Consider the following 26,146-nt stretch of genomic DNA (forward strand, 5'->3'; position numbering starts at 1 on the left):
GTTCTCCGCATGGGAATTTGGAACCAAATTCCAAATTACCCACTTTCAAATACTGGCCCGAATCTGCTATTGTGGTACCAAACAGATGCCCTGACTGAATTTTCACTGACTCTATGATTTGGAAGGGCTATTTTGCTCAACATTTTCAAAGAGGAAAGTAGGGGGCTGAGGCCAGATGCTTTGAATCCAACTGACTTCAGAATTAAAAATACCAAAAACATTGAGGGATAAGGTCATTTCTTTTCTTTCTTTCTTTCTCCTCCTCCTCCTCTTCTTCTTTTTTTTTTTTTTGTTTGTTCTTTGGGTTTTTTCAATCAAATGGAGGCTTTGGAATGAAGTTTAAACAATGTTTATTTTGAGCCACTAAAGCTTCGTTGCCTTCTGATTCCCTCTGCAATCTAGGGCATGTACCAAATGGCACTCAGTTTTACTGAGGAAAAAGGGGCTTTACTTAAAATGACTTGAATTTATTTTAATGTTTGATTTGATTTGAGCCAACGCAAGAGTTGATACTCCTCCTGTCTCCAAAAGTTTGAACAACAAAACAAGCCTCTCTATATCCACCAGCATGTCCGAGGCTCATAAAATATTACACCCATGGGAAGTGTAAAACAAGACTAACTCAATTTGCCACCCTTGATAATTACCTTAAAATGGAGAACTGCAAACATGTTTGTACAAATAGTCCCTATGATTTTTGAAAAGACTATGCACTTTTACACACTTTTATTTCAACTCTGAATTGTTTATCGTAAGTTTAATTAAATGCAATGTTCATAATTTCTAGAAAAATCATATCAATTTTTTTTAATTTTAAAATAAAACTGTTAGACCACTCCTATATACGTATTCCATGGGATTTGGTACTCAGTAATGCTAATAGAAATTCTTCCACTTTAACTTTGCTGGAAGACCTTGAGTTGATTGTGGTGTTTCCAATTCACCGAAACAACCGTAACATTTGAGCCTCCCACCACCAAAGCTCATAACTAAGCCCTTCAGTGGACCCAGGTACAGACCACACCAACCTAACTGAAAGCTCTATTCTGATCAATAAAATAATGGCATTCGTTTTAACCAACTATCTACTGACTTATAAACTATTTCTGTTTTAATGCAAATTCAGGCTTTAATCTTTAATTAGCAAAAAAGCACTATGGCCCAAACCACTAGTACATAAAAGTCATTAGCTTTTTCTCCCATGACAAATTTTTCAGACCAGTGTTCCACTGATATGTGTACCCTTGTCTGCCGATGTGAATCCTCAGAAATTAGGCTGGCTTGATAATATGCCTTTTCCTTAGTTTCATCACAGTGTGAAAATCCTGGCATAATATTCTTTTAAGATTTTAAAAAACTAGGATTTGTTTGCTAATAGAAAATTTAATCTAATCTTCCTAAATTTCCTGCACTTATTTTAATGCTCTTAAGCTAAAATTATTATAAACTTTTAATATTTTCACAAATCCATATAAATTGGATTATAATAAACAATGTTTTTATAAATTGAATTATAGTAAGCAAAGTCTTTATAACTTCTGATGATGGTGCAAAATAAAGTTACTTTATTAGCATTATCTTTGGAAAATCTAAATTCTTATCTCTTGGTTTAATTACAACACATGTTATGACACTAATTAAAGGCTCTGAAATTGCTGGTAATTAACAATATATTAATCAGAGCCAATCAGTTCTACTGTCCTCAGATGGTTTCTTCTTTTTCTATTCATTTACTTAAAGCCTCCTGCTATAATTTACACACTATGAATTCAGTCTTCTAGGGAAAAGAAACAAAAAATTTAGGGCACAACCTTTTCAGTACAAGTTAACACCATCATCACAAATGTGTTAGGCTGTCCAAAAAGACTAAGACATGATTTCCAGGAGTTTTTCATTTCAGCAGTAGCTGACTTCATGGAAGTAGGCAGCAAAACCCCAGGCCTTGGAATTAAGGTGAACACCTACAACAATGGCTATTGGTTTACACTTAAATTTGTGTATTAACTACTTTCAGCTGTGATATTTATATTCTATATTTTTATGACCATCCTGATTCTAGCATAAAAATGTTTTATACAGATAGTTAGTGTTATATTAAATAAGGGCAAAAGTATACAGAAATTTAACCATTGGGTTTATATTTTGTCCCAGAATAACAGGAAAATTACTTATGTGTATTTTCTTAAAATACTAACTCATGCAACTAGCTACAATTACAATTGTTCACAATGAAAATTAAGTTCTGTCTCTAATTGAAACATAATAAACAAACTTACCAATAAAAATTATCATTTTAATGCTAATAATATTCACCAAGCATGTTTCTTTTTAGAAAAAACCTATCTTTTTTTAAAGATAGGATTGATATTAACATAGTTACCAACTACAAATCATGAGATCTCTTCAGTGAAGCCATATAATATATAACTTGGTGATCGCACAACATTACAGAAAATAAATGACTGTACTCTTTACCCTTAACCAATTGATTGAGGAAGACACTCTTCTGGTGGTAGCATTGTCTACAACATTTTCTTTTTGTGAAAAATTAAGCAACTTTGCCATACTAGCATGTAAGGTATTTCTTAGAGGGAGAAAGGAGTCTACTATCTAGACCTAGTTGTAAATTCACATTTGGGGGTTTACAGCATCCACTCTTCCTAGCAGGATCACAAAAGGCCTAATAGTCTTTTCACAGCAATGTGCCTTGTCAGGGAAGGGGAAGAGGCCACTGAGAGAGGAAAAACTACATCTCAAAAGAGTCAGCCACAGAAACCAACCAGTATGCACGAGCAGGACAGGGAGTGTGGGTTGAAAGCAGGGCCGGGATAAACAGGGACAGAATCTAGACCTGGATAAAGGAGAATTTCTCACTGTGAGAGCATTCATCTGTAGTAGAGGCTTAACACAATATCAAGAATCCAAGTAGATGATGCTAATACCAGGACGGCTTTTGAAAATGTGAACAAAGAAATGATCCACATTAAGTGAATTAGAAATATCTGCACTCCTGTGACTGAGGAAGCAGCAAACAAAATCTCAGAAAAAAGCATGCTAGAGTTGCTATACGAGATAGAGCTGAAAAACCCATCAGTTGACTGTGATCTGCAAGAGGCCCAAAGGATCCTCCACATACCGAAGCAAAAAGAAATGTGCTGGTGAAGAAGGGAACTATCACTGTTGAGAAGTCCAGAGGTGGCTGCCCTCTGTAGGTTATCCCTGATGGTAGGGAATGCCTTACTGGATGAGCATGGACCACATAGCAATATTTGACCATCAAAGCAAGGTAAGCACACTTATTACAAGATTGATGCTGCAGCAAAGGGAGCTTGACCTAGAGAGCTATAGAAATGATTAACATAGCATGATATCCTGAGAAGCAAGATGGATTATCAGATAAAAGGAGTACAGAGTACTGCTCAATTGGTGCAACCAAAAGAAATAGAAAAACAAAAAATAGATGATCAAGAGAGAGGAGGGCAGATGCTCTGATAAGAAGTCATATTTTTGCCCTGTTTCTCAGCCAAAGCTAGTTTTCAAAGATAAAACCCACTTACTGAAGGAGAAGGCAAGTTGCCAGGAGAAGAATCTTACAACATCACAGCAAGGGTCTATGGCAACATTTCCCCAATCTCTAACTAGTAAAAGTACCTACACTCATTTACTTGGGTGGCTGTACACTGATTGAGAAATGTCAACATGTTTTTTTTTGTGTGTGTGTGTTAAGACATTTATATTCTACATTTACTAAGTTTCACATGTACCCTTGTAAAATGCACCACAGGTGTAATCCCACCAATCACCCTCCCTCCGCCTATCCTCCCCCCGCCTCCCCTCCCTCTCCCCCTTCCCCATATTCTTAGGTTATAAATGGGTTATAGCTTTCATATGAAAGCCATAAATTAGTTTCATAGTAGGGCTGAGTACATTGGATACTTTTTCTTCCATTATTGAGATACTTTACTAAGAAGAATATGTTCCAGCTCCATCCATGTAAACATGAAAGAGGTAAAATCTCCATCTTTCTTTAAGGCTGCATAATATTCCAAGGTGTACATATACCACAATTTATTAATCCATTCTTGGATCGATGGGCACTTGGGCTTTTTCCATGAATTGGAAAACTATATTAGCAATTATGAATTGGGCTGCAATAAACATTCTGGTACAAATATCTTTGTTATAATGTGATTTTTGGTTTTCTGGATATATACCTAATAGAGGAATTATAGGATTGAATGGCAGATCTGTTTTTAGATCTCTAAGTGTTCTCCAAACATCTTTCCAAAAGGAATGTATTAATTTGCATTCCCACCAGCAGTGCAGAAGTGTTCCCTTTTCTCCACGCCAACATCTCTGGTCTTAGGATTTTGTGATATGGGCTAATCTTACTGGAGTTAGATGATATATCAAAGTAGTTTTGATTTGCATTTCTCTGATGATTAAAGATGATGAGCATTTTTTCATATGTCTGTAGGCTGTGTGCCTGACTTCTTCAGAGAAGTTTCTCTTCAAGTCCCTTGCCCAGCCTGTGATGGGATCACTTGTTCTTTTTTTGCTTATACGTTTGAGTTCTCTGTGGATTCTGGTTATTAAACCTTTGTCGGAGACATAACCTGCAAATATCTTCTCCCATTCTGAGGGCTGTTTGCTTGCTTTACTTACTATGTTCTTGGCTGTGCAGAAGCTTTTTAGTTTGATCAGTTCCCAGTAGTGTATTTTTGAAGCTGATTCAATTGCCCGGGGGGTCTTCCTCATAAAATACTCGCTCAGACCGATTTCTTCAAGGGTTTTCCCTGCACTCTCTTTTAGTATTTTTATAGTTTCATGCCTTAAGTTTAAATCTTTAATCCAGTGAGAGTCTATCTTAGTTAATGGTGAAAGATGTGGGTCCTGTTTCAGTCTTCTACAGGTTGCCAGCCAGTTCACCCAGCACCGTTTGTTAAATAGGGAATCTTTTCCCCACTGAATGTTTTTAATTGGCTTGTCAAAGATCAAATAATGGTAAGTAGCTGGATTCATCCCTTGGTTCTCTATCCTGTTCCAGACATCTACTTCTCTGTTTTAGTGCCAGTGCCATGCTGTTTTGATCACTACAGATTTATAGTACAGTCTGAGGTCTGGTAGCATGATTCCTCCTGCTTTGTTTTTATTTCTGAGTAATGTCTTGGCTATTTGAGGTTTTTTCTGATTCCATATAAAATGAAGTATTATTTTTTCAAGATCTTTAAAGTATGACAGTGGAGCTTTAATAGGGATTGCATTAAAATTATATATTGCTTTGGGTATTATGGACATTTTAACAATGTTGATTCTTCCCAGCCATGAGCATGGTATGTTTTTCCATTTGTTAACATTTTCAGCTATTTCTTTTCTTAGAGTTTCATAGTTCTCTTTATAGAGATCTTTCACGTCCTTTGTTAGATAAACTCCCAAATATTTCATCTTCTTTGGCACTACTGTGAATGGAATAGAGTCCTTAACTGTTTTTTCAGCTTGACTATTGTTGGTATATACAAAGGCTACCGATTTATGAATGTTGATTTTGTAACCTGAGATGCTGCTGTATTCCTTGATCACTTTTAAGAGTTTTGTAGTAGAATCTCTGGTGTTTTCCAGATATACAATCATATCATCTGTGAAGAGCTAAAGTTTGACCTCTTCTGACCCTATATGGACACCCTTGATCGTCTTTATTCCCTAATTGCAGTGGCTAAAATTTCCATTACAATGTTAAAGAGCAGTGGAGACAATGGGCAGCCTTGTCTGGTTCCTGATCTGAGTGGAAATGATTTCAATTTCACTCCATTCGATACGTTATTGGCTGTGGGTTTGCTGTAGATGGCCTCTATCAGTTTAAGAAATGTCCCTTCTATACCAATTTTCTTAAGTGTTCTGGTCATGAAGGGATTCTGGATATTATCAAAAGCTTTTTCTGCATCAATTGAGAGAATCATATGGTCTTTGGTTTTTAATTTGTTTATGTGCTGAATTATATTTATAGATTTACATATATCGAACCAGCCTTGAGACCCTGGGATAAAACCGACTTGGTCATGATGTATAATTTGTTTGATGTGTTGCTGGATTCTGTTTGTTAGGATCTTGTTGAATATTTTTGCATCTATATTCATTAGTGATATTGGTCTATATAATTTTCTTTTCTTGTTGGGTCTTTTCCTGGTTTGGGGATCAGGGTGATGTTTGCTTCATAGAACGTGTTGGGTAGTCTTCCTTCTTTTTCTACATTTTGGAACAGGTTGAGTAATATAGGTACTAATTCCTCTTTAAAGGTTTGGTAGAATTCTGATGTGAAGCCATCTAGTCCCGGGCTTTTCTTTTTAGGGAGATTTTGTATGGTTGATGCTATTTCAGAACTTGATATTGGCCTATTCAACATTTCCACTTGATTCTGGCTAAGTCTTGGAAGGTGACGTTCTTCCAAGTATTGGTCAATTTCCTTCAGATTTTCATATTTCTGAGAATAAAGTTTCTTGTAACATTCATTAATGATTTTTTGAATTTCTGAGGAGTCTGTTGTTATTTCGTCTTTGATTTCTGATTGATGAGATTAGAGATTTTACTCTTTTTTTCCTGGTTAGGTTAGCCAAAGGTTTATCTATTTCATTGACCTTTTCAAAAAACCAACTTTTTGAGTTATTGATCTGTTGTATAATTCTTTTGTTTTCAATTTCATTTAATTCTGCTCTAATTTTGGTTATTTCTTTTCTTCTACTGGGTTTGGGGTTGGAATATTCTTCCTTTTCCAGTTGCTTGAGATGTCCCATTAAGTTGTTAACATCCTCTCTTTCCGTTCTCTTGAGGAAGGCTTGGAGTGCTATAAATTTCCCTATTACGACTGCCTTTGCAGTATCCCAGAGGTTCTGATAATTTGTGTCTTCATTGTCGTTTTGTTCCAAAAATGTGGCCATTTCCTTCTTAATCTCATCTCTGACCCAGCTATCATTCAGCATAAGGTTATTTAACTTCCATGTTTTTGTATGAGCATGCAGATTCCTGTTGTTACTGAGTTCAACTTTTATTCCATGGTGGTCCGAGAAGATGCAAGGAATAATTTCTATTCCTTTAAATTTACTGAGGTTAGACTTGTGAACTAAGATTTGATCGATTTTGGAGTATGTTCCGTGGGCTGATGAGAAGTATGTGTATTCAGTTTTGTTGGGATGAAATGTTCTGTAGATGTCTGCTAAATCCAAATGTTGGATGGTTAGGTTTAAATATAAAATTTCTTTGCTCAGCTTCTTATTGGAGGATCTATCCAACACTGCCAAAGGAGTGTTGAAATCTCCAACTATTATGGACCTGGAGGAAATCAAGTTGCTCATGTCTGTTAGAGTTTCTCTTATAAATTGAGGCATATTCTGGTTGGGTGCATAAATATTAATAATTGAAATCTCATCATATTGAGTATTACCCTTAACAAATATGAAGTGACCATTCTTATCATTCCTTACTTTTGTTGGTTTAAGGCCTATTGTGTTTGCAAATAGAATTGCAACACCTGCTTTTTTCTGATTACCATTTGCCTGAAATATGGACGACCATCCTTTCACCCTGAGTCTATATTTATCTTTTAGGGTAACATGTGACTCTTGTATGCAGCAAATATCTAGCCTGAGTTTTTGTATCCAGTCAGCTAACTTTTGCCTTTTTAGAGGACAGTTTAAGCCGTTCACATTAATGGAGAATATTGATAAGTCTGGTAAAATTTTGCATATCGAGTTTTTTAAAAGTCCAGTGAATGTTCACATGTTTTAAAGATCTCTGAACAGTGTGTAAGTTATTGTGTATACCCTGTGAATGAAGTGGCACCATGGTCCCCTAGTAGAGTAAGAATGAATGGGGCCCAGCTAAGAAAATGGACTCCTGAATTGGGCTAGTTTTTAGAGCCTACTGACTTCACTGACCCATTAGGGTCAATTTCCCTGATCATCAGTATGGGGTGAACATACTTGGAAATTGACAGAACCCCAACACAGTTCCTTGGCCTACTGTTTAAGAGCTAACATAGAGAGGAAGCCCAGGTGAAACTCTCAAACCCTGCTAGCAATATCTAACACAAAATCAAGGTCATATTCTCAGAAGTAATGGACATTAGATCATAGCAAATTATTAATTTTCAAAGTTATGAGAATGATACTGTACTTATGTTTCTAAAAAATTATCTGTTTAAGTGCCACCCTCAAAGACTAAAGGAGGCATCCATGAAAAACTCACATAAATCAGAAAGGAACAAATAACCCCATCAAGGGGGCAGGGGGGAACAAAAGGCATAAGCAGATGTTCTTCCCAAGAATAGACAACTTATCAACAAACATATTTTAAAAAGTTTCAACATCACTGGTCATCATGGAAAATATAAGTTAAAACCACAGTGAGATACCACCATACCCTTGGTTGATGGTGGCCGTTATTACCCATACAGGACACTGCTGGACAGGGCCTGGAGGGACAGGATGAGCTTGTATGTTGCCATCTGGAGTTGTTTATTCACGTAGAAGGCCTTCTGTATAGATAAAGTTAAGAAACTAGATCCTCCAAAGACTATGGTCTCGTCAAGGGCCCAGTGGATGAAGTACATTTAGTCATCCACTTAGTAAAGTACTGACTAGCTATAAATTTACTCTAAAGTAAGAATACTTTAAAGATATAAACACTTTAAGATAGGGGGATATTGTAATAACTTTGTAACCTATGTAGAAAAATCTGTTTAGCCTCTATTATGATGAGTAATAATATTACTGATATATATTTTTACTGTAAGAATATGAAAGTAACAATAGGAAACAGAAGGGCAGAACAGCTCTTTGAGGAGACATCCTCACTGTCCTCCAGAATTTTTGGCTTTTCTGTAAATAAACCGAAACTGTTGATCTCTCATCCACTACTATGTGGATTGGCTAGGGTGACAGGAAGAGTGACACCTTGGTCCGGCAACACTGTCAGAATGTCCATTACTAATTAAGTCAAAAGACAATAGATGTTGGTGCAGATGTGGTAGAAAGGGATTGCTTATATGCTTTGGTTGGAATATAAAATAGTACGGAGACTCTTCAAAGAACTAGAAGTAGACCTATGGTGCAATCCAGCAATCCCACTACTGGGGAATAAGTGGGAAAGGAAAAGAAGCCATTATATCAGAAAGACACCTGACTTTTAACGTTTATATTTTTCAGCACAATACACAATTGCAAAGATATGGAATCAACCTAACTGTCCATCAACTGATGAGTAGATAAAAAAAATACAGTGTATAAGTATATGTATATGCACACACACCATGGCATACTACTCAACTATAAAAAGGAATTAAATAATGTTCTTTGCAGTAACCTGGATGAAAGTGGAGACCATGATCCTAAGTGATGTATCTCAGCCACGAACAAATACCACAAGGTCTCACTTTTAAGTGGGAGCTAAACAAAGCTCATAAAGTTGTGTAACAGACATTGGAAATCAAGAAGTGGGGAGAATGATGAGGGAGATGAGGGGTGACAAATTACCTACTGGGTATAATATACCATATTCTACGTATAGTGATTCTGGGTACATTGAAAGCCCTCACTTAAGCATTATATAATCCATCCATGCAAAAAAACACTTATAATCCCTAAATCTATTGAAATTATAAAATGATAATCTTTGCCCAGAAATAAGTAGCAGAATTATCAAAAAGCCAAAAATGAAAAATACCATTATGTATATATGTATATAGATAGATAGATTGATTGATTTTTTTTTAAGCCTAAAGGAGGCCAGAGGAAGAAGTGGTGGACCCCAATGTATCTCCATTAATTCACTAGTTGAGATACCACAAAATCAGACAGACAGTGGAGAAGATGCTAGACTACCACAAATTCAACCCAGTGGGCTCTAATTGCCCCCTTTTGTGGCAAACTTGAGATCTTTCAGTCTTGAACATACGGCACATGGGTGGCCAATGATTTACCAAATTAATTCTTTTCCATTCCTCTCTGAAAGCCAAAACTGCTTGCCCTTGCTTAAAGTTAACAGCATATCTCTACAGAATTTTTCTGGGGCTTTTAATTCTTCTGAATGTTATCCAAATGTAATGCTAAGGGAGCTGAACCACATGAACATTCTGCAGAGCAGCACTTGGTGCCCATATCAACGATAACTTGTCTAAGGGGATGCACCTGCAGTGCCAGGTGCCTCAGAGGTCGTGGTGAGACACAGGTGGGAAGACAAGCCCTGTGAAGATCCAGAGGTCTCACATTCAGCGAAGTTCCTAGGGTTCAGGGGTCAGTCAAAGGCATGCCAGAACATCCTGCCCAATCTTTAGAGCAAATAATTCTATTTCACAATTTCCACCACTAAGAATGAGGCACAACACTTGATAAGCTTTTCTGTGTCCTGGAGGCAGGATATTCCACACTTAAGAATGCTACCCTAATCCATTTATTAAATAACATCAAATGCTGCCAGCTTAGAGTACGGCTCAGAGTAGGAAACAGCCCTGCAGGTCCAGTCCCCAAAAAACTAGCCCAGTCACTCAGAAGTAGTGGGGAGGAAGAGATACCCCATGGTTTTATGACAAGCGCCAATAGGAGAACCACAACATAGAATCTAAGATTCTAAAACATGGCTGTCCAAACAAGGCTTTGGAACTGTACCCCTTCCAAAGACACCCCCTGGCAGATTACTGTGCTCTGGTAGAGGAATAGTGAGCCAGGAATCAGCCAGTGTCACGAGCTGGGTTCTGTCAAAGCACTAAGTCATATACATATGCTATTTCCCCAGGAAATGAAACCATCCAGGATCCTGGAGGAGCTGTCCTAAAAATGTATAATATAAAATAAGGAACCCTGAGCAGCAGCAGGGAGGACTGTATTTAATGCAATGACATTCCACCCAGATAACCTGGTTTCAAGACTGAGCCACTCACCTCACTCCTCCAACTGAGGGGAATGTTGGAGGCTGATGGTTCTCAAAGAAGCCACTCTTCCATCTTCAGTAATTACCCTAAGCATAAAAGAGTCACCTCAGCCAAGAAGAGCTCTCACCCAGTGATGGGCCAAGGCAGGGCAGCTCTGAAGTGTGACCGCAGACCTCTGTGCGATCTGAAGCTGAGGATTCAGAGGCTGAGGCCTCTGTTGTGCCTGCACTGCAGTTCAACTACACCTCTACCCAGTCTTAGCACCTTTGCTCCCTCAGATCACCATCCTGAGATCTCTCATCAAACTTCCAGCATACAAATCTCAGTCTCAGAGTCTGTTTCTTGGAAATCCTAAGCGAAAATAGTGGTTTGGAACTGATCATGTGATGGTACAGCTGTCCTTTCATGAAAGAGGACCACGAAAAAGGAACCATTTCCATATAAAGGGAAAAATCTCCTTCCAACGTTAGCACTTGCCTGGTAGATATTAAAATAGAACACTGTACTTCACCACAATTGCTTTTAGCCCACTGAAACAGATAAAGAATTTGGAATTATTACACCTGTAAACTAGACCTTCTCCAGAGTAACGAAAGAGACTTTCCTGACTCAGGTGTACTTTGAGACTTACCTCACTTGTTTAATCCATTTTGTGTATGAACATTGAATTAATTCTGTCTCACAGAGAATAAAATGCAATAAAAGTTACAATTATTAATCAGGAGGACCTTGATTTTTCACTTCTCAGCTAATACTCAGAGTGCATTTCTCTGTCTAGATTGTAAGGCTTTTTTTCTGACATCAATATTCCAAATGTCTGAACTCTTATGTTTTTATACCCAGGGCAAAGAGTGTGAAATATGTTTTTTCCTTATAACCTGACTAAACAAAGCCAATTTGGAAAGGAGGAAAGCGCAGGGAAATACACATGTTCAGATCTGAACAGGCCGTGCTTTAAGTTGATGAGTGATCATTCCCCAAAGTCCCAGCCTAGCATTTTCTATTATCTTTACACCTTGTAATCCCTTTCACTATCCATATAACATCCAAACTGAACCCTCATGGTGTATTTTTAATCATTTTGACATTTTTCTTTACAAATACTATTAAGCGCATATTTTTTGATGTGTAAATTTTACCCATTGCACTATAAGTTCATTTTCAATGAGTTTTTAACTATATTCATTACAAATAAAGACTTTTCAATTTAATAAATATTCCATGCTGTTTAATTTACTTAAACTAACATATATGAAAATATACATGATTTTTTAATAAATAATTCATAATGATATGGTATGTTTTGCTAGAGAACTAAAAGATGTCAAAAATGTAGACCAAAGTTGAACTATGTATTATAGGTTGAACATCCCTAATTTGAAAATCAAAAATACTCCAAAATTAAAAACTTTGTGAGTGCCAGAATGATGCCACAAATGGAAAATTCCATATTTGACCTTATGTGATGAGTCAGAGTTAAACATTTTTCGTGTACAAAAGTATTTGAAATATTGTATAAAATTACCTTGAGGCTGTATGTATAAGGTGTATGTAAAACATAAATGAATTTCATGTTTAGACTTGGGTATCATCCCCAAGATATCTTATAATGTATATGCAAATATTCCAAAATCTAAAAAATATCCAAACTCTGAAACACTTCCAGTCCCGAGGATTTTGGATAAAAAAGACTCAAACTGCATTACATTAAAAACTGCTTTCAAAATTTGAGGCTTAAAATTTTTGTATTTCGAGTTTCAAAAAGTTGGCTGGTTTGTTTTTATCTTTTGCATATGTTTCTAAATGAAGAAATAAGAGATAAGCTTTCAAGTTGTGGTTTACAAACATATTTCCACAATCACCATATTGCTAGATTTAGAAGCTTGGTTCCCTTTGAAAATGAAGGGTCAATTAGTCATAATCATTATCATGCTATTTCTTATCATATTGATTTTTAAAAGTACTGTGAACAACTTGGGATTTGATAAATTTTGTTTGAAGAAATGCAATGTGAAGACTTAGTGAAGATCAGTCAGTGACAGGTTTGCAGAGTCAGAATCTCCAGTCTTTGCCTCTAACCATTGACTGAACACGGGTTAGCATTAAACAGTATGTGGTAGATGGATCCCATCAGCTTCTCACTTTCCATCTTCCTCTATACAATGTCCTATTGCAAAGAGTGGGCTTTTGTGGATTACCTCAAAGAATTCCTTGTGTTTTGGTTTCTACTGGTTTGGCCACTAGTGTCTAAAATTGAGTGAAACTGGAGTATTTATTTCCTGGCTGGTAGGTTGCCTCAGCATGGCTATCTTGGTCTTGAAACTAAAGGTTACAGCTCTTACCAAGGGGAGTTCTGTTTCTTCCAACCTGGCTTGGCCAGGGCTTTCACCGATTTCAAGTCTTCTGTTCTTCACAATCCCTGTTCCTCCCTACCCTGTGCTCACACATTTTAAATATTGTCTTTATTAAGCTCCCATCAGAGTACATAATTTTTGAGTGTGAATGTTTTATTTCTTTTCTGCCTGGACTCTGACTCTGACATAATATAGGACTGTTAATGACAAAAATGTAAAACTGCCAAATGGTCATAAACTTGGCAGCTGCAGATATTCTGCTGGTGTTAGAGGAACCGAGAGACTGACTCATGAGTGCCTCATCTGATGTTTGTTAAATGCCACACACACTCAGCCAGCTCATGAGAAAATCAGTCCAAATATTTATCTTATTGTTGATTTTAAAAGTAGAAATTGAAACCACAAACACTCCTTAACCACAAACACTCTCTAAAAATTCCAGTTTGCAAATCACCAGTAGAGGGGGGAAAAGAAGTTTTGTTAAGAAACATGATTATTTTTCACTCCATCTCAATGAGTAAATTCTGGAATAATTTGTGTGGGGAAGGTATTGGGAGGGAGGATCAGATAAAATCTATGAATATATAAGACTATACAACCCTGCTGATGAAAATTATGTATAGCTTCAAGGTTTGGAGTGAATTTTCAATCACTTAACCTGTAAATAGGAATAGGGCTATTAGCTTTCCTTTAGTCCAGTGTTGAAGCTGACCATGTCAATAAGAGAACAGAAGAGGGAATGCAATGTGTCACGAGGGAACACTTATTCCAAAAGATATGATGTTTATTGATTTTCCTTTCATAAAATTCTTCCAACTCCTTTATGGTTTGAATTGTTGTGGGGGTGCCACTTAGGTTCCTGTGAAGATATTTTTCCAAAGTGAAGAAATTGTTCATCCAGATTATTCCTACTCTTCACATCTCTGACCCCAAATTGGCTGCACCTGCCAATTTTATCTCATCTCTATTACAAACACACACACAGGAAAATCACAGATAGTCTACAATCCACAAAGTAAGATAAAACCCACACATCCCAAAGCAACACCACAGAAAAAAGAGGTGGATAGACTGAATGAAGAAATGTTGTTTGAGAGTAGAGGTCTGACCTTTGTTGCCCCCAGCTGTGTAAAGTGGCTGGTAAGAATCTTCTCACTTCCCTTTCCTCCTTGTCTACTTATTTTTACCTCATCTCCCTTTCAACCTGTTTTTTCCATTCTCTGTACAGTAAAAATGGAACCAATTGAGAGCCACTGGTTGAACAGAAGGAAATAATACAATAATAATGGGGACCATGCCCTTGAGGCTAAAGTGTGTATCCTTCCAGAGAAGAACCTGGTAACCAATGGCTCCAGCATGATATTTTCTTTCCAGGCACTGGGAAAAATAGCACATTTAATGAAAAATTTTCCATATCTCTTTTTCCCTCCACTACCCCATCTCAAGGCAGCCCATATTTCTTTGCATCATCTTATTATCAGAAATGCTGTAATGGTCAACTCACACCAGCAATTGACACAAAGGAATGATATGAATAAATAAGTTGATAATTAATTGATGAGGAATATATTCTCCCAAATTATCTTTCTCTCCACCAAATCACAACTTCCCCTTTACTAATACCTATCAGCTTACTATTAATGACATTAAAAAAAAAATTTATAGTGTGATTTACTGTGGAAGGCAGGCAGTAAAATGCATTCTTGCACATTTACTCTGTACACAATAAAACAACCCTGAGACCAAGGCTGCACTGTCTTGAGCTGCATGTTTACTCTGTTGCTGTTCCCAATTAAAAAACCCTGAGAAGCAGGACCAGGGCTGCACTGTCTTGAGCTACACGTTTACTCTGTTGCTGTTCCCAGTAAAAAAAAAAAAAACCTGAGACCAGGGCTGCACTGTCTTGAGCTTCCAACAGGCAAGAAAGACAATGTATGCCTTCTCAGACTCTCAGGTCTTTATGCACTAAGTTTGTGAGAAAGTCTTGCATTTTCTCCAGCATCATCTACCCTGTCGGCCATCATCACAGGTTGGGGGCCCCAGGGAGTCCTGACCAATTTAACCTTCCCAGGAGAGCCTGGCATCCCTAAAGTAGATCTTTACACATTAGAAAAAGCTATCACCCAAATATCACAGACCAGTATCACATGGAATCTGTGGAGTTGGAATCCATAACACCCCCACCATTTGCCTTGCCTCACTTTTCCATGAGTCATTGCATCATGGGGTGTCTGTAACCATTCACAGTGACAGAGGAGGCAGATATCAATGACCTCAAAGAGGGCATCTCTTCCCAGAAACTGGATAATGTCCCAAGGCAACAACACATTTCCAGCTACTCACTGTGGTCTTCTAAACAGTTGTGCTCAACCATAGCTATGTTATCAACAAAAGCAGTTTGCTCACCAAGCCATTGATTAGCTGCTACAATCAAATCAGTATGATAGGCCAGTAGTCCTCACAAAGGAAAATTTAACAAAATCATAAAAGTTATGTTTTCAAAAATCAACAATCAATGAAATTCACTGTGAAAATGCACCCATCTCTCTTAAAATGTGATAAATCCTTTCATTAAGACCACTGCCTTATGCAGTGAGTTCTAGAACAACTAAAATACCTCCTGAGCCAAGGGATCTGGGGAAGTCAGATCTCTCAGAAAGAGACTGACATGCTGAACCCTGGATTTGGGGTCATGGACCTCAGGGGCTTTAGAAGGACTGAAATGTCTCTCAGGGTGGCCAGAGGCGTCTGGGCTCTTACCTTACCACACTGCTTACATTTTCCCTCCTGCCTGCGCCTGTGCACCCAGTGATGACGCACAAAATTCTGTGGGAAAACAAAATGTAAAAAATGTGTTTTAATTTGTAATTCCCAAAATTCATTTGTAACGTTCGAAGACTATAGACTTATATAAACCACAATTTTAACTCATATAAGCACAAAACCAAAAACGTGCAGGTATCACTTGTTTAATAATAAAACATGAATCCACTTGGATGAATGAAGTTAATTCTCTATTCCCAGGAATCCTTTACATTGTAGATCCCCCACATCATGCCCTTCCCTCCATGTCTTCCTAGCAGCAAGTGGCCATGCCCATTTGCCATTACTCTGCTTTCTAACTCATCAAACACAGTGCAGATTTGTGAACATGCCAGAGGACCTTGGGCCAGGAGGTAACTGAGGCAGGTATAAGAAACGTGCAAAAGAAGTGAAAAAGTGAAGCTGAAACAATAATATCCAATTTAATTTAACAAATAAGTATTTAGTGTTTTGTCTGTGGCAGGCAAGCACTGCACTAAATCTTCTAGCTGGAGAACTTAAAGAAATCAAATTCTCAGATGAAAATAGATCTCCCAATACAGGACACAGATGTGGGAATTTTTCACCAGATAAAGTGAAGGAAGGGAAAAGCTACATAAAAGAGATGTCGGAGTCAAGGGACGAGGGCTCATCAGTGATGCTTTTGCAGTGATACCATGTTCCAAGCTGTCCTTGGTCACCTTGAACTAGATCAGCTTTTGAGGTCTATTCTTGTCTAGAATGTAGGAAACACAGAAAGTCCTTTTCCTCCCAAGCAGACGCGCACTCCTGAGGCAGATAGCCCAGTAGCGCCATTCACCACTAGTGCTCAGGATACATCATGAGGACGCTGTCCTTGGGACTAACAACGCAGGCTAACCCAGACCACTACAAACAACTCCTCCCTCATAGACTAGCACACTCAAAGTACTTCCTCACTTTTTTTCTCTTGCTCTCTTCTAAGAAAACACACTTTATCTGATACTATTAATGACATGTCCATAGCAGGATCTAGGCATAATCCGTATTTTCCCTTTGAAAGGCCATTTTGTGTGTGTATTCAGTCATTCAACCGTTATTTACAAAGTGCCTACAACATGCCAGGAGGCTCTATTCTCGGTACAGGCATAGAAAATAGATCAGTGTTGAGGAGGAAAAGAAAATGTTACATGGAGGCATGAAATCCAAAGTGACAAGAATACCACTAATAAGCATTAGCATTATCACTACCAAAATGCCACCTCTATTTCTCTTGATAATGTCAAGTCAATTAAAACTAAATCCAAATAAAGACCCTGTAGGACTAATGGTCGTTTAACTATAATAAGATATAAAGAAGCATAATGATCCTGCAAATTAGTCTAATTTTTGTCTTCCTTTTCCCACTACCATGGTTTAATAAAACAAAGACATAATCTTATATTGTGCTCAAAAAGATACTAATAATAACACCTAACACTTATTTAGTACTATCTTTGTGCCAGGCAGTTTAAAAAAATATTTTACAAGTAATCATTCTTTTAATCTTCATGAGAATTTTCATGAGTAGAGACACTGTTTAGTTGGAATGTATCAGTGAAGTTCCATGAGGTATTAAAATACTGAAATATTTCTATGTGGGTGGGTATATTGCAGTTTAGTGCCCCTGCCATCTCCCTGGCCCCTCCTCTGCTGCCACCCAACCCTAACCCTAACCCTAACCCTAGCCCAACACACCCACTCAACACTGGAGACTATTTCCACCTCCTAATTATTAAGCAATTGGAATGCTAATTTCTGATGTGATAGGTCTCCAGAATCTTGTTCCAATGAGCTTTTTATTTTTATTAAACAAATCATGTTACCTGAGCAGTGCTATTGGCTCTCCCAAAGAACTGCAGAGGGTGAGGCTGAGCCCACCTAGAGGTGCTTATCTGTGTAATCTTAAAAATCAATATGAAATGACATGAATAGAAAAAAAAAATCAATGTGGACAGTGGTGGTTCCAGTGGTTGGCTGTGGCTTTCAAGACAATGACAACAGTTGTGGAACCCTGCCTAGTTATCAGTGTCCATCCCAGCAGTTCAGTGTAAAAACTCTACTGAAGCGGAAGATACAAGACCTTCCACCTCTCCGCTTGGCAGCTGAGGCTACTGCTGATGCCTCCAGCCCCCACCTGCTCAAGTGACAGAGAAAAACCTTAGCCCACCACCTGCTTAAGGATGAAGGTCAGGGAGGACTGGAGACACCAGCCAACTGCAGGAGAATCCCATTCACACTACCATAGGGCACATTATCAGAAGTTGGATGTGAATGATCATACTCGTCCTCATTTTACAGATGAGGACACTAAAGCAGAGAGATCTTACTCGAAATGTAAAGGTCAAAGTGAATGTTCAAACCCCTGCTGGCTGGCAGCAGAGTATGGGGTCCTACTATTGTGATGCTGTGCCTCTCCCCTGCTCTGTAAAATTAGGCTCAAGTTACTTCAATATGACACATCAATAAATGATTTCAGTGATAGTAGTGGCAATATTGAATATATAAAAATGTCACACAGTATTATAAAAAGGAGAGAGAAAAATTCATATAATTGCTGTTAGTTTAACAGAAGCTGAGGGGAAATGAACAATATCATTGATATTAAGGGAAATTTTGTACTTATTGAGATTATAAGTCACCTAATGACTAGGAAAATGCTGGAAGAATTTGATGCAATGACCTATGTGAAATCACGGCTGACTCACGGGATCATTTAGCGAGTGACAGCTCTATTCAAAAGATGAAATCAACAATTTGCAAAATCAACAATTATTTTGAAATTACAAGGCTGACTCAATCATTCACACTGCGACATACAGTAGTCTTTCCTTATTCTCAGGGGATATGTTCCAAGCCCTCCAGGGAATAACTTAAACCAAAGTATGGGCAGTCCCCAAGTTACAAACTAGGTGGGTTCTGTAGGTTTGTTCTTAAGCTGATTGTGTATGTAAGCGGGAACAGGTGCGTTTCCCTATTACCTGTAATAGCCTCTGTTTGTAAGTGCGAGTTGTATGTAAGTGAGATGTTTGTAACTCGGGGACTGCCTGTAATACTGAGCTTCACACATAGTATGTTCTTTAAAATCTGTAACTGAGAGAATTACTAAGTCACTAAGGGACAGGTGGCATATGAGGCATGAATGTGCTGAATAAAGGGGTAGTTCACATCCCGGGGGGACCAACAGGCCAGCATAAGATTTCATCAGTCTACTTATAGGAGTGTGCAATTTAAAACTTATCAACTGTTTATTTATGGAAATTTCTATTTAATATTTTTGAAGTGTGGTTGACCTCAGATAACTAAAACCACAGGAAATGCACCCACTGTATACTGTTTGGTAAGCTGATTTATAATACTATGTAGTTTAGTTCATTTAGGGAATAGAAAACAATATTTTAGAATTTGTATTAAATATTATTATGTATGACTATACAAGTTGTAAAATATTTTTGATATTGTCTTTTCTAAAAAATAAGTAGGAAGCTACAACACTGATAAAGTAACTTACACAAAATCACCATTACAAAGGCAACTGAGTGGTTGTCTCCAACCTGCATACAGCCTCATGATTGAAGATGTCCAGGGTCCTTTACTCAGAGTTCTACTTAGGCCTAATATAAATTTATTCTACTTCTGCTTAAACAGAGTTTGAACAAAGCCAACATCCAATAAATTGTGTTTTGAATGGAATGGAATTCTCCACCTAATTTCTTTGACAATCCAGGTAGGTACCATCTGAGGGTCATCATTTATTGCCATCATAAATAAGAAAAATTATTAAAGAATCATTACTGTTTTTTAATTCTTATTTCCAGAGCACTATAATTTTTCACATTGTTTTCTTTTGACCATTATTTACATCTCCTAGATTGGTGGGCTGACATTAGACTCAGGAACCTTCCACCATAAATGTTAGTGTTCTTAACACAACAAAGCAGGCCTCTAATACCATAAAATTCTTTTATTGCTTATTGATAATTTCTGAATTATCTGTCAAGTACTGGGTAACTAAAAGGCTGCTATTTACAGGTGTTAAAATATTGGCGATACATTATTTCAGAATCTATATTCAGTATTATTAACAGAAACATGTAATACAATTGCTCAGTTATTTTTCAAACAGGCAATTCAATTCAAACTATTATTCATAGAGAGTTTGAAATCATAATCTAACCATTTAGCTCTTACGATCTTATGACTAAGGAAGTGAAGGTCCAAGAAGACTCAACTTAGATGAGCCCAACAAACATTCATTGAGAAATTGCCATCTGTCGGGCACTGTCCAATGGCAAGCACAGGGACCACAGAGCAAGCACTTGCTCTGGAGATTCTTACTACCCTGTGGAGAAGAAGCAGATGTGTAATTTGAACCCAGATCAAACTAATTCTAAAGCAAATATTCTTCTGTTTACATTAAGTAAACTACCTAAATTAGAAGCAGTAAGAATTCTTCACTCTTAGTTAAGAATCTCAAATAGAACATAGCCAGTCTGTCATAAGTTTCACCTACAAAATGTCCATTTATTCAGTCATAAACGAAGATGGAGATGTTACATTTTTTTTTTTTTGAGACAGAGTCTCATTATGTCATCCTCAGTAGAGTGCTGTGGTGTCACAGCTCACAGCAACCTCAAACTCTTGTGCTTAAGCAATTCTCTTGCCTCAGCCTCCCAGTAGCTGGGACTACAGGTGCCCACCACAACTCTGGCTAATTTTGTTATTGTTGTCATTGTTGTTTAGCAGGCCCTGGCCAGGTTCCAACCCACCAGCCCCAGAGCACATGGCCAGCACCCTAACCACTGATTTATGGGCGCTGAGCGCTTCCATCTTTTGTGTTTATCTGGATGGAATTGAAGAACATTCTCCTTAGTAAAGTGTCTCAAGAATGGGAAAACCAGCATCCCATGTGTTCAATACTAATTTGAAACTAGTAGATGAACAACTACAGGCCCACATGAGGGAAAAACACAATTCAATTCAAGTGGGGGGAAGGAGAAAGGGTGAGAAGGGCCTCTGTGAGCTCCCACCTAATAGGTACAATATAGGGGTATATGGCACACTTCCTGGGTGAAGGACTCAGATACAACTCGGACCTTTCCTAATAAATACAATGTAAGCAATAGTATGTAGACTTATATTAATCTGAAATTTTAAAAAATGTCCTTTTAGACCAAGAGTTCGTAAATATTTGGGAGGAAATATATAAATGCATATTCACTGATCACATATTCTTATGTTTTGTCACAAAGGGTTTAGGACAAATTCCAGGAGTGACCTCCCAAAGCTTATGCTAAATGAGGAAGACTGTAGCAAACAGTAAGCACGTGCATAACCATGACACGCACAATGCTCTGAAGAGGTGGTACAGGTGCTTTGAAAAAGAGAAACGTGCCACCTATGTAAAGGTGGTCATCAGGGAAGCCCTCTGCGAAGGACTGATGTTTATGTCTCTGCAAAATTCATATGTTGAAGCTATATCCCCAATGTGATAGTGTTAGGAGGTGGGGGCTTTGGGAGGTATAACAGTTAGGTCCCAAGAGCTCTCTTGCCCTCTTTCCTCCCTGTGAAGATACCGTGGGAAGGTGGCAGCCTGAAGGAAGCCTTCACTACTTGCTGGCACCTGATCTTGGACTTCCAGCCTCCACCACAGTGAGAAATAAATGTCTGCTGCTTCTAAGCCACCCAGTCTATGGTGTTTAGTGTGACAGCCTAAACTGACCAAGGCAACCTCTGAGGGGATAGTATGTGAGTGGAGACCTACCTATGAGAAATAGTTAGTCATGCAAACAGATTTTCAACACAGCAGTGAAATATGCAAACATCCAAAGCTAGGGACCATCTTGGCGTGTGCCTCCAGACCTGAAAGAAAGTCCACGTGGCAGCCTATAGGGCTGATGAGGCAGTCAGAGGCAGGTAACACAGGCCCTTCCAGGCAAAGACAAAGGGCTTGGGGTTTTGCTCTAAGAGCTATGGAAACCTTTGGAGAATTTTAAGCTAGAAAATGATGTCCTCTAATTTTCCTTTAAAAAGACCACTCCCTTAAATCAGGAGGGGATGGAAGGGGAAACTGAGGAATTACAGAGACGCTACTGCAGCAGTCTAAGGGGTGGGGGGGAGAGAGCACAGAACCTCAGTCCAAGGTGCTGGGACAAATAGGTAGATTGGAAATGTGTTTTATGAATAAAATTCATAGGCCTGGCAAATGAATTAGACATGAGCAGAACATGAGATAAGTAATCAGTGTGATCTCTCTCCTGGTTTTCTCAACTGAGGAGCCAGATCAGCAGTCATCTCATTTCCTGAGGGGGAAAAGAATTAGGATAAGAAGCCGTTTTTATGGTGATGGAAATAGCGGTTTTTGATGCATTACATTTGAAATGTCTGTAACTTCTTCAATGGACATGTCAAATGGGACTTCAAAAAGTATAGGCTGGAAACATAAATCTGGGAGATGTCAGCCTGCAGGTGGTATTCAAAGCCAGAAGACTGGAGGAGCTCTTCTAACAGGAGTGGACATAAAAAAGAGAAATAAACAAGGACTAAGCCCAGAGGGACATCACAGGTTGGGGGAGCAGCCAGCCACAGACAGTAGAAAGGGCTATCCAATGAAAAAAGAGGAAAATCAGGAAAAGAGTTGAGGAAAGAGAACATCTCGCGAAGAAAGGAATATGTAATATTTTGAATATTTTTGAGAGACTAATAAAAAAAAGGACAAAAAAATAAATCCCTTATAGATATGCCCGGAGCAAGATCATAGGCAACATTGATAAAAGTAATTCTAGTAAGTGGATAGAGTGGGAAGAGGTTAGAATGACTAGAACATGACCTATGAGACTGTCCTCAATGACACAGGTGGCCTGAGACCCAGCTCACTTTCTCTAACTTTCTCAGCACTGTGTTTGGTGTCTCCGCTAAATAAAAGTCAGACAAACCAATATATCTAAGTGCCGCCTCCACCTATTACACCTTTGCTTACCACTAAAATAGAATCCAAATTTCTTATTCACCTGTATGTCTTAATGAGCAGATTGTAAAATCAGGGACTGGTTATTGGATGGAGTTCTATCTTAGGTTTGATTGATTGATTTACTTAAATTCAAACACTGAGACTTAGAGAGATTAGATGAGGTGCCTAAGATCACACAGCATCATGGCTGGTTTTGGAAGCAGACAGTCTGACTTCAGTGTTCAGACAAATTCCAGGTGATTATGCTGTCCCCTGCACAGCCGACACCCACAAGAAATTCTATCACCACCCGTCCACCCACTCTCTAGTTCATTCAGTAGGACTTTATCTCTTCAATACATTGCAGGAGAAAAATAAAGTGCAGCGAGCACATGTTGAAGATTCTTGGAGATTTTATTGATTGGATTTATTGGTATATTAACAACAACATGGAATGGAGAGAGATAAAAGGTATTTTCTAATGTCTGGTGAATATCTATGCTTCTAATGAATCAATGAGAAGTCAAAGGTTGAATTTGAAACAGCTCAGGAATACTCACTTCTCTTGGTGATCTTGAGCCTCCTTCTCTAAAGGTAGGTTTACATCTGAAATTAATCTGTCATTTAAAAAGAAAAGTATATTAGGTATAAGTATGAAGCAAGATTGAGTTACCTGAAAGAAAATGAAGGATGATAGATATTGAGACTACCAAATAAAACTACCAAAGAATAAGGAATAATTAATAGTATCTTGCCCCTTTGAAATGCTCACATTAGATAATCTACAGAAATCTCAAGTGATCTGTGTTTCCAACCCATGGCCTTCATTCTCACTGATGAAATCAAAGTATCTTTAAAACACAGTATTCGTACACCACAAATTTGAAAAAAAAAATGAGATAAGCAAGAGTCAGAGGAAAGATCTGTGGCAAATGAAAGTGTCCAGTTGGGTTTCAGATTTATAAGAATGGAGAAGCATGAATCCTATGTACTCAATTTTGATATGAGGACAATTAATGACAATTAAGGTTATGGGGGGGAGGAAAAGCAGAAAGAGGGATGGAGGGAGGGGGGTGGGGCTTTGGTGTGTGTCACACTTTATGGGGGCAAGACATGATTGCAAGAGGGACGTTGCCTAACAATTGCAATCAGTGTAACCTGACTTATTGTACCCTCAATAAATCCCCAACAATAAAAAAAAAAGAAAATATAAACCTGACAAATTTTTAATGTTATGATGATTACTCAAACACACACACAAAATTATTCTTTTTTTTATTGTTGGGGATTCATTGAAAAATTATTCTTTATAAAAAGACTCAGCAGCACTGCCTTTCTTTTAGCTGGGGAGTTCTACTGGGCGCATTTGCGTCTTCCTTAACTACTTGATAAAATAAACGGAGCACAGGAATGAAAGAGGATGTAAATATATGGTGATGGGACAGGAAAGAAAATATTAAGATCGAATATTAGCAGTCATTGTCACAAGATACCAGTTGGCAGAAATTGATACTGTGTCAGTGAGACTGAATGAACGTCACAGGGGACTAAATCATTTCAACACATTTGCACACGGTAGCTCAGGAGATACTGGCACCTGCCTTGGGAAGAAGTAAATTCACATAGGTCAGACATATCTGAATAACACATCCAGAGAGCTTATTGAAATTTTTTTCTAGAGAAAGTATCTTGTGGAAGAGCCTAAAAAAAACAAAGTCTGAATGAAGATAATGTAGGAAGAAAATTAGTATAGACCAGGCTTTGCCCTCTGTGTGTATCCAACATCAAATTATAGCAAATTATACTCCAGCAAGAAAGAGGGCGAATGACTCTCAGACATCATATTTCCATTAATAATCTGGTAATAATGTCAACTTTGAGCTTTTTAAAGGGCATTGTTTTCAAAAGGTTGGAAACAGGAATTTACACCTGATCTTTACAAACTAAAACACTTGTAATGTCATAAAAGTGCAGCAGGTGGCACTCTCTTACCTTTTCTAGCTGCTCAATGCAGGCAGTGTGGACCACGATTTTACAGACGGCACACTTCCTCCTGAGAGCGGATTTCTACAACATTCAATTCAAAATACAAGAAAGAAATGTTAATAGCCTGTTCTGAAGATCACCCTGGTATAAAAAAGGGTATACATAAATAAAGCAAATACTGTAATTATTTCTATTGCTAAGCAAATTTAAAACTTCATCTTAGGGCGGTGCCTGTGGCTCAGTCGGTAAGGCGCCGGCCCCATATACGGAGGGTGGCGGGTTCAAACCCAGCCCCGGCCAAACTGCAACCAAAAAATAGCCAGGCATTGTGGTGGGTGCCTGTAGTCCCAGCTACTCGGGAGGCTGAGGCAAGAGAATCGCTTAAGCCCAGGAGTTGGAGGTTGCTGTGAGCTGTCTGAGGCCACGGCACTCTACCGAGGGCCATAAAGTGAGACCCTGTCTCTACAAAAAAAAAAAAAAACCTTCATCTTAAACATTAAATTGTATGACAAACCTCATCAATAGTCTTTTCACTCACCAAGTAACTCCACATCCCCATGACCTAAGGTTGTCTCTTCAAAGTATAATTATAATAGCTGCCATAAATATTGAGCACCTAAAAAGAACTAAGCTCTTCATTCTACAATTTCTAAGTGTCATGATGTAACAATGTAGACATTATTATCCTCTATCTTTAAATATATTTTTACATTTTTATGCAAGTTGTTAAGGGACAGAGAGCCAACATCCAAACTCAGGTCTAAGTTCAAAACAAGCATTCTTTCCCTCCTGCTGAAGAGTCTACTTTTCAAAGGGGCCAGTTACTTCAGGATCCTATCCCAGGGATAAATCTACACTAAGCTACTTGGGTCTCTGCCCAAATCCTCAGAAAATGAAAATAAGTCGGGTTTGTACAATGAGGATACAATAATAATATTGGCAAACAGAGCGAGAGCAGCTAATAGGAATATGGTACTTGCTCTTACAAGCACTACAAAGGTAATCATTTAACCTTTACAAGAATATGAAACAGGTATTGTTGTCATCCCCATTTCACAGATGAGAAAACTGAGGTGCAGTAAGTAACCTACCCAAGGTTATCTAATTAGGGCACAGCAG

At 38.1% G+C, this 26,146-nt stretch overlaps 1 protein-coding gene across 4 annotated transcripts in view; it reads right to left on the reverse strand.

Moving 5' to 3' along the window:
* The window catches only part of DGKI (diacylglycerol kinase iota), a 438,324-nt gene that overhangs the window by 235,446 nt on the left and 176,732 nt on the right, over positions 1 to 26,146 (reverse strand). For all 4 annotated transcript variants that reach the window (XM_053553914.1, XM_053553913.1, XM_053553912.1 and 1 more), the window contains exons 4-6: positions 25,034 to 25,108; positions 23,602 to 23,658; positions 16,033 to 16,098 (exon numbers count right to left, since the gene is read on the reverse strand). In XM_053553914.1, the coding sequence (XP_053409889.1) occupies positions 16,033 to 16,098; positions 23,602 to 23,658; positions 25,034 to 25,108 (198 nt within the window). The remainder of the gene's footprint in view (positions 1 to 16,032; positions 16,099 to 23,601; positions 23,659 to 25,033; positions 25,109 to 26,146) is intronic.

This window comes from Nycticebus coucang, chromosome 11, assembly GCF_027406575.1.
Source record: "Nycticebus coucang isolate mNycCou1 chromosome 11, mNycCou1.pri, whole genome shotgun sequence".
Lineage (NCBI taxonomy): Eukaryota > Metazoa > Chordata > Mammalia > Primates > Lorisidae > Nycticebus > Nycticebus coucang.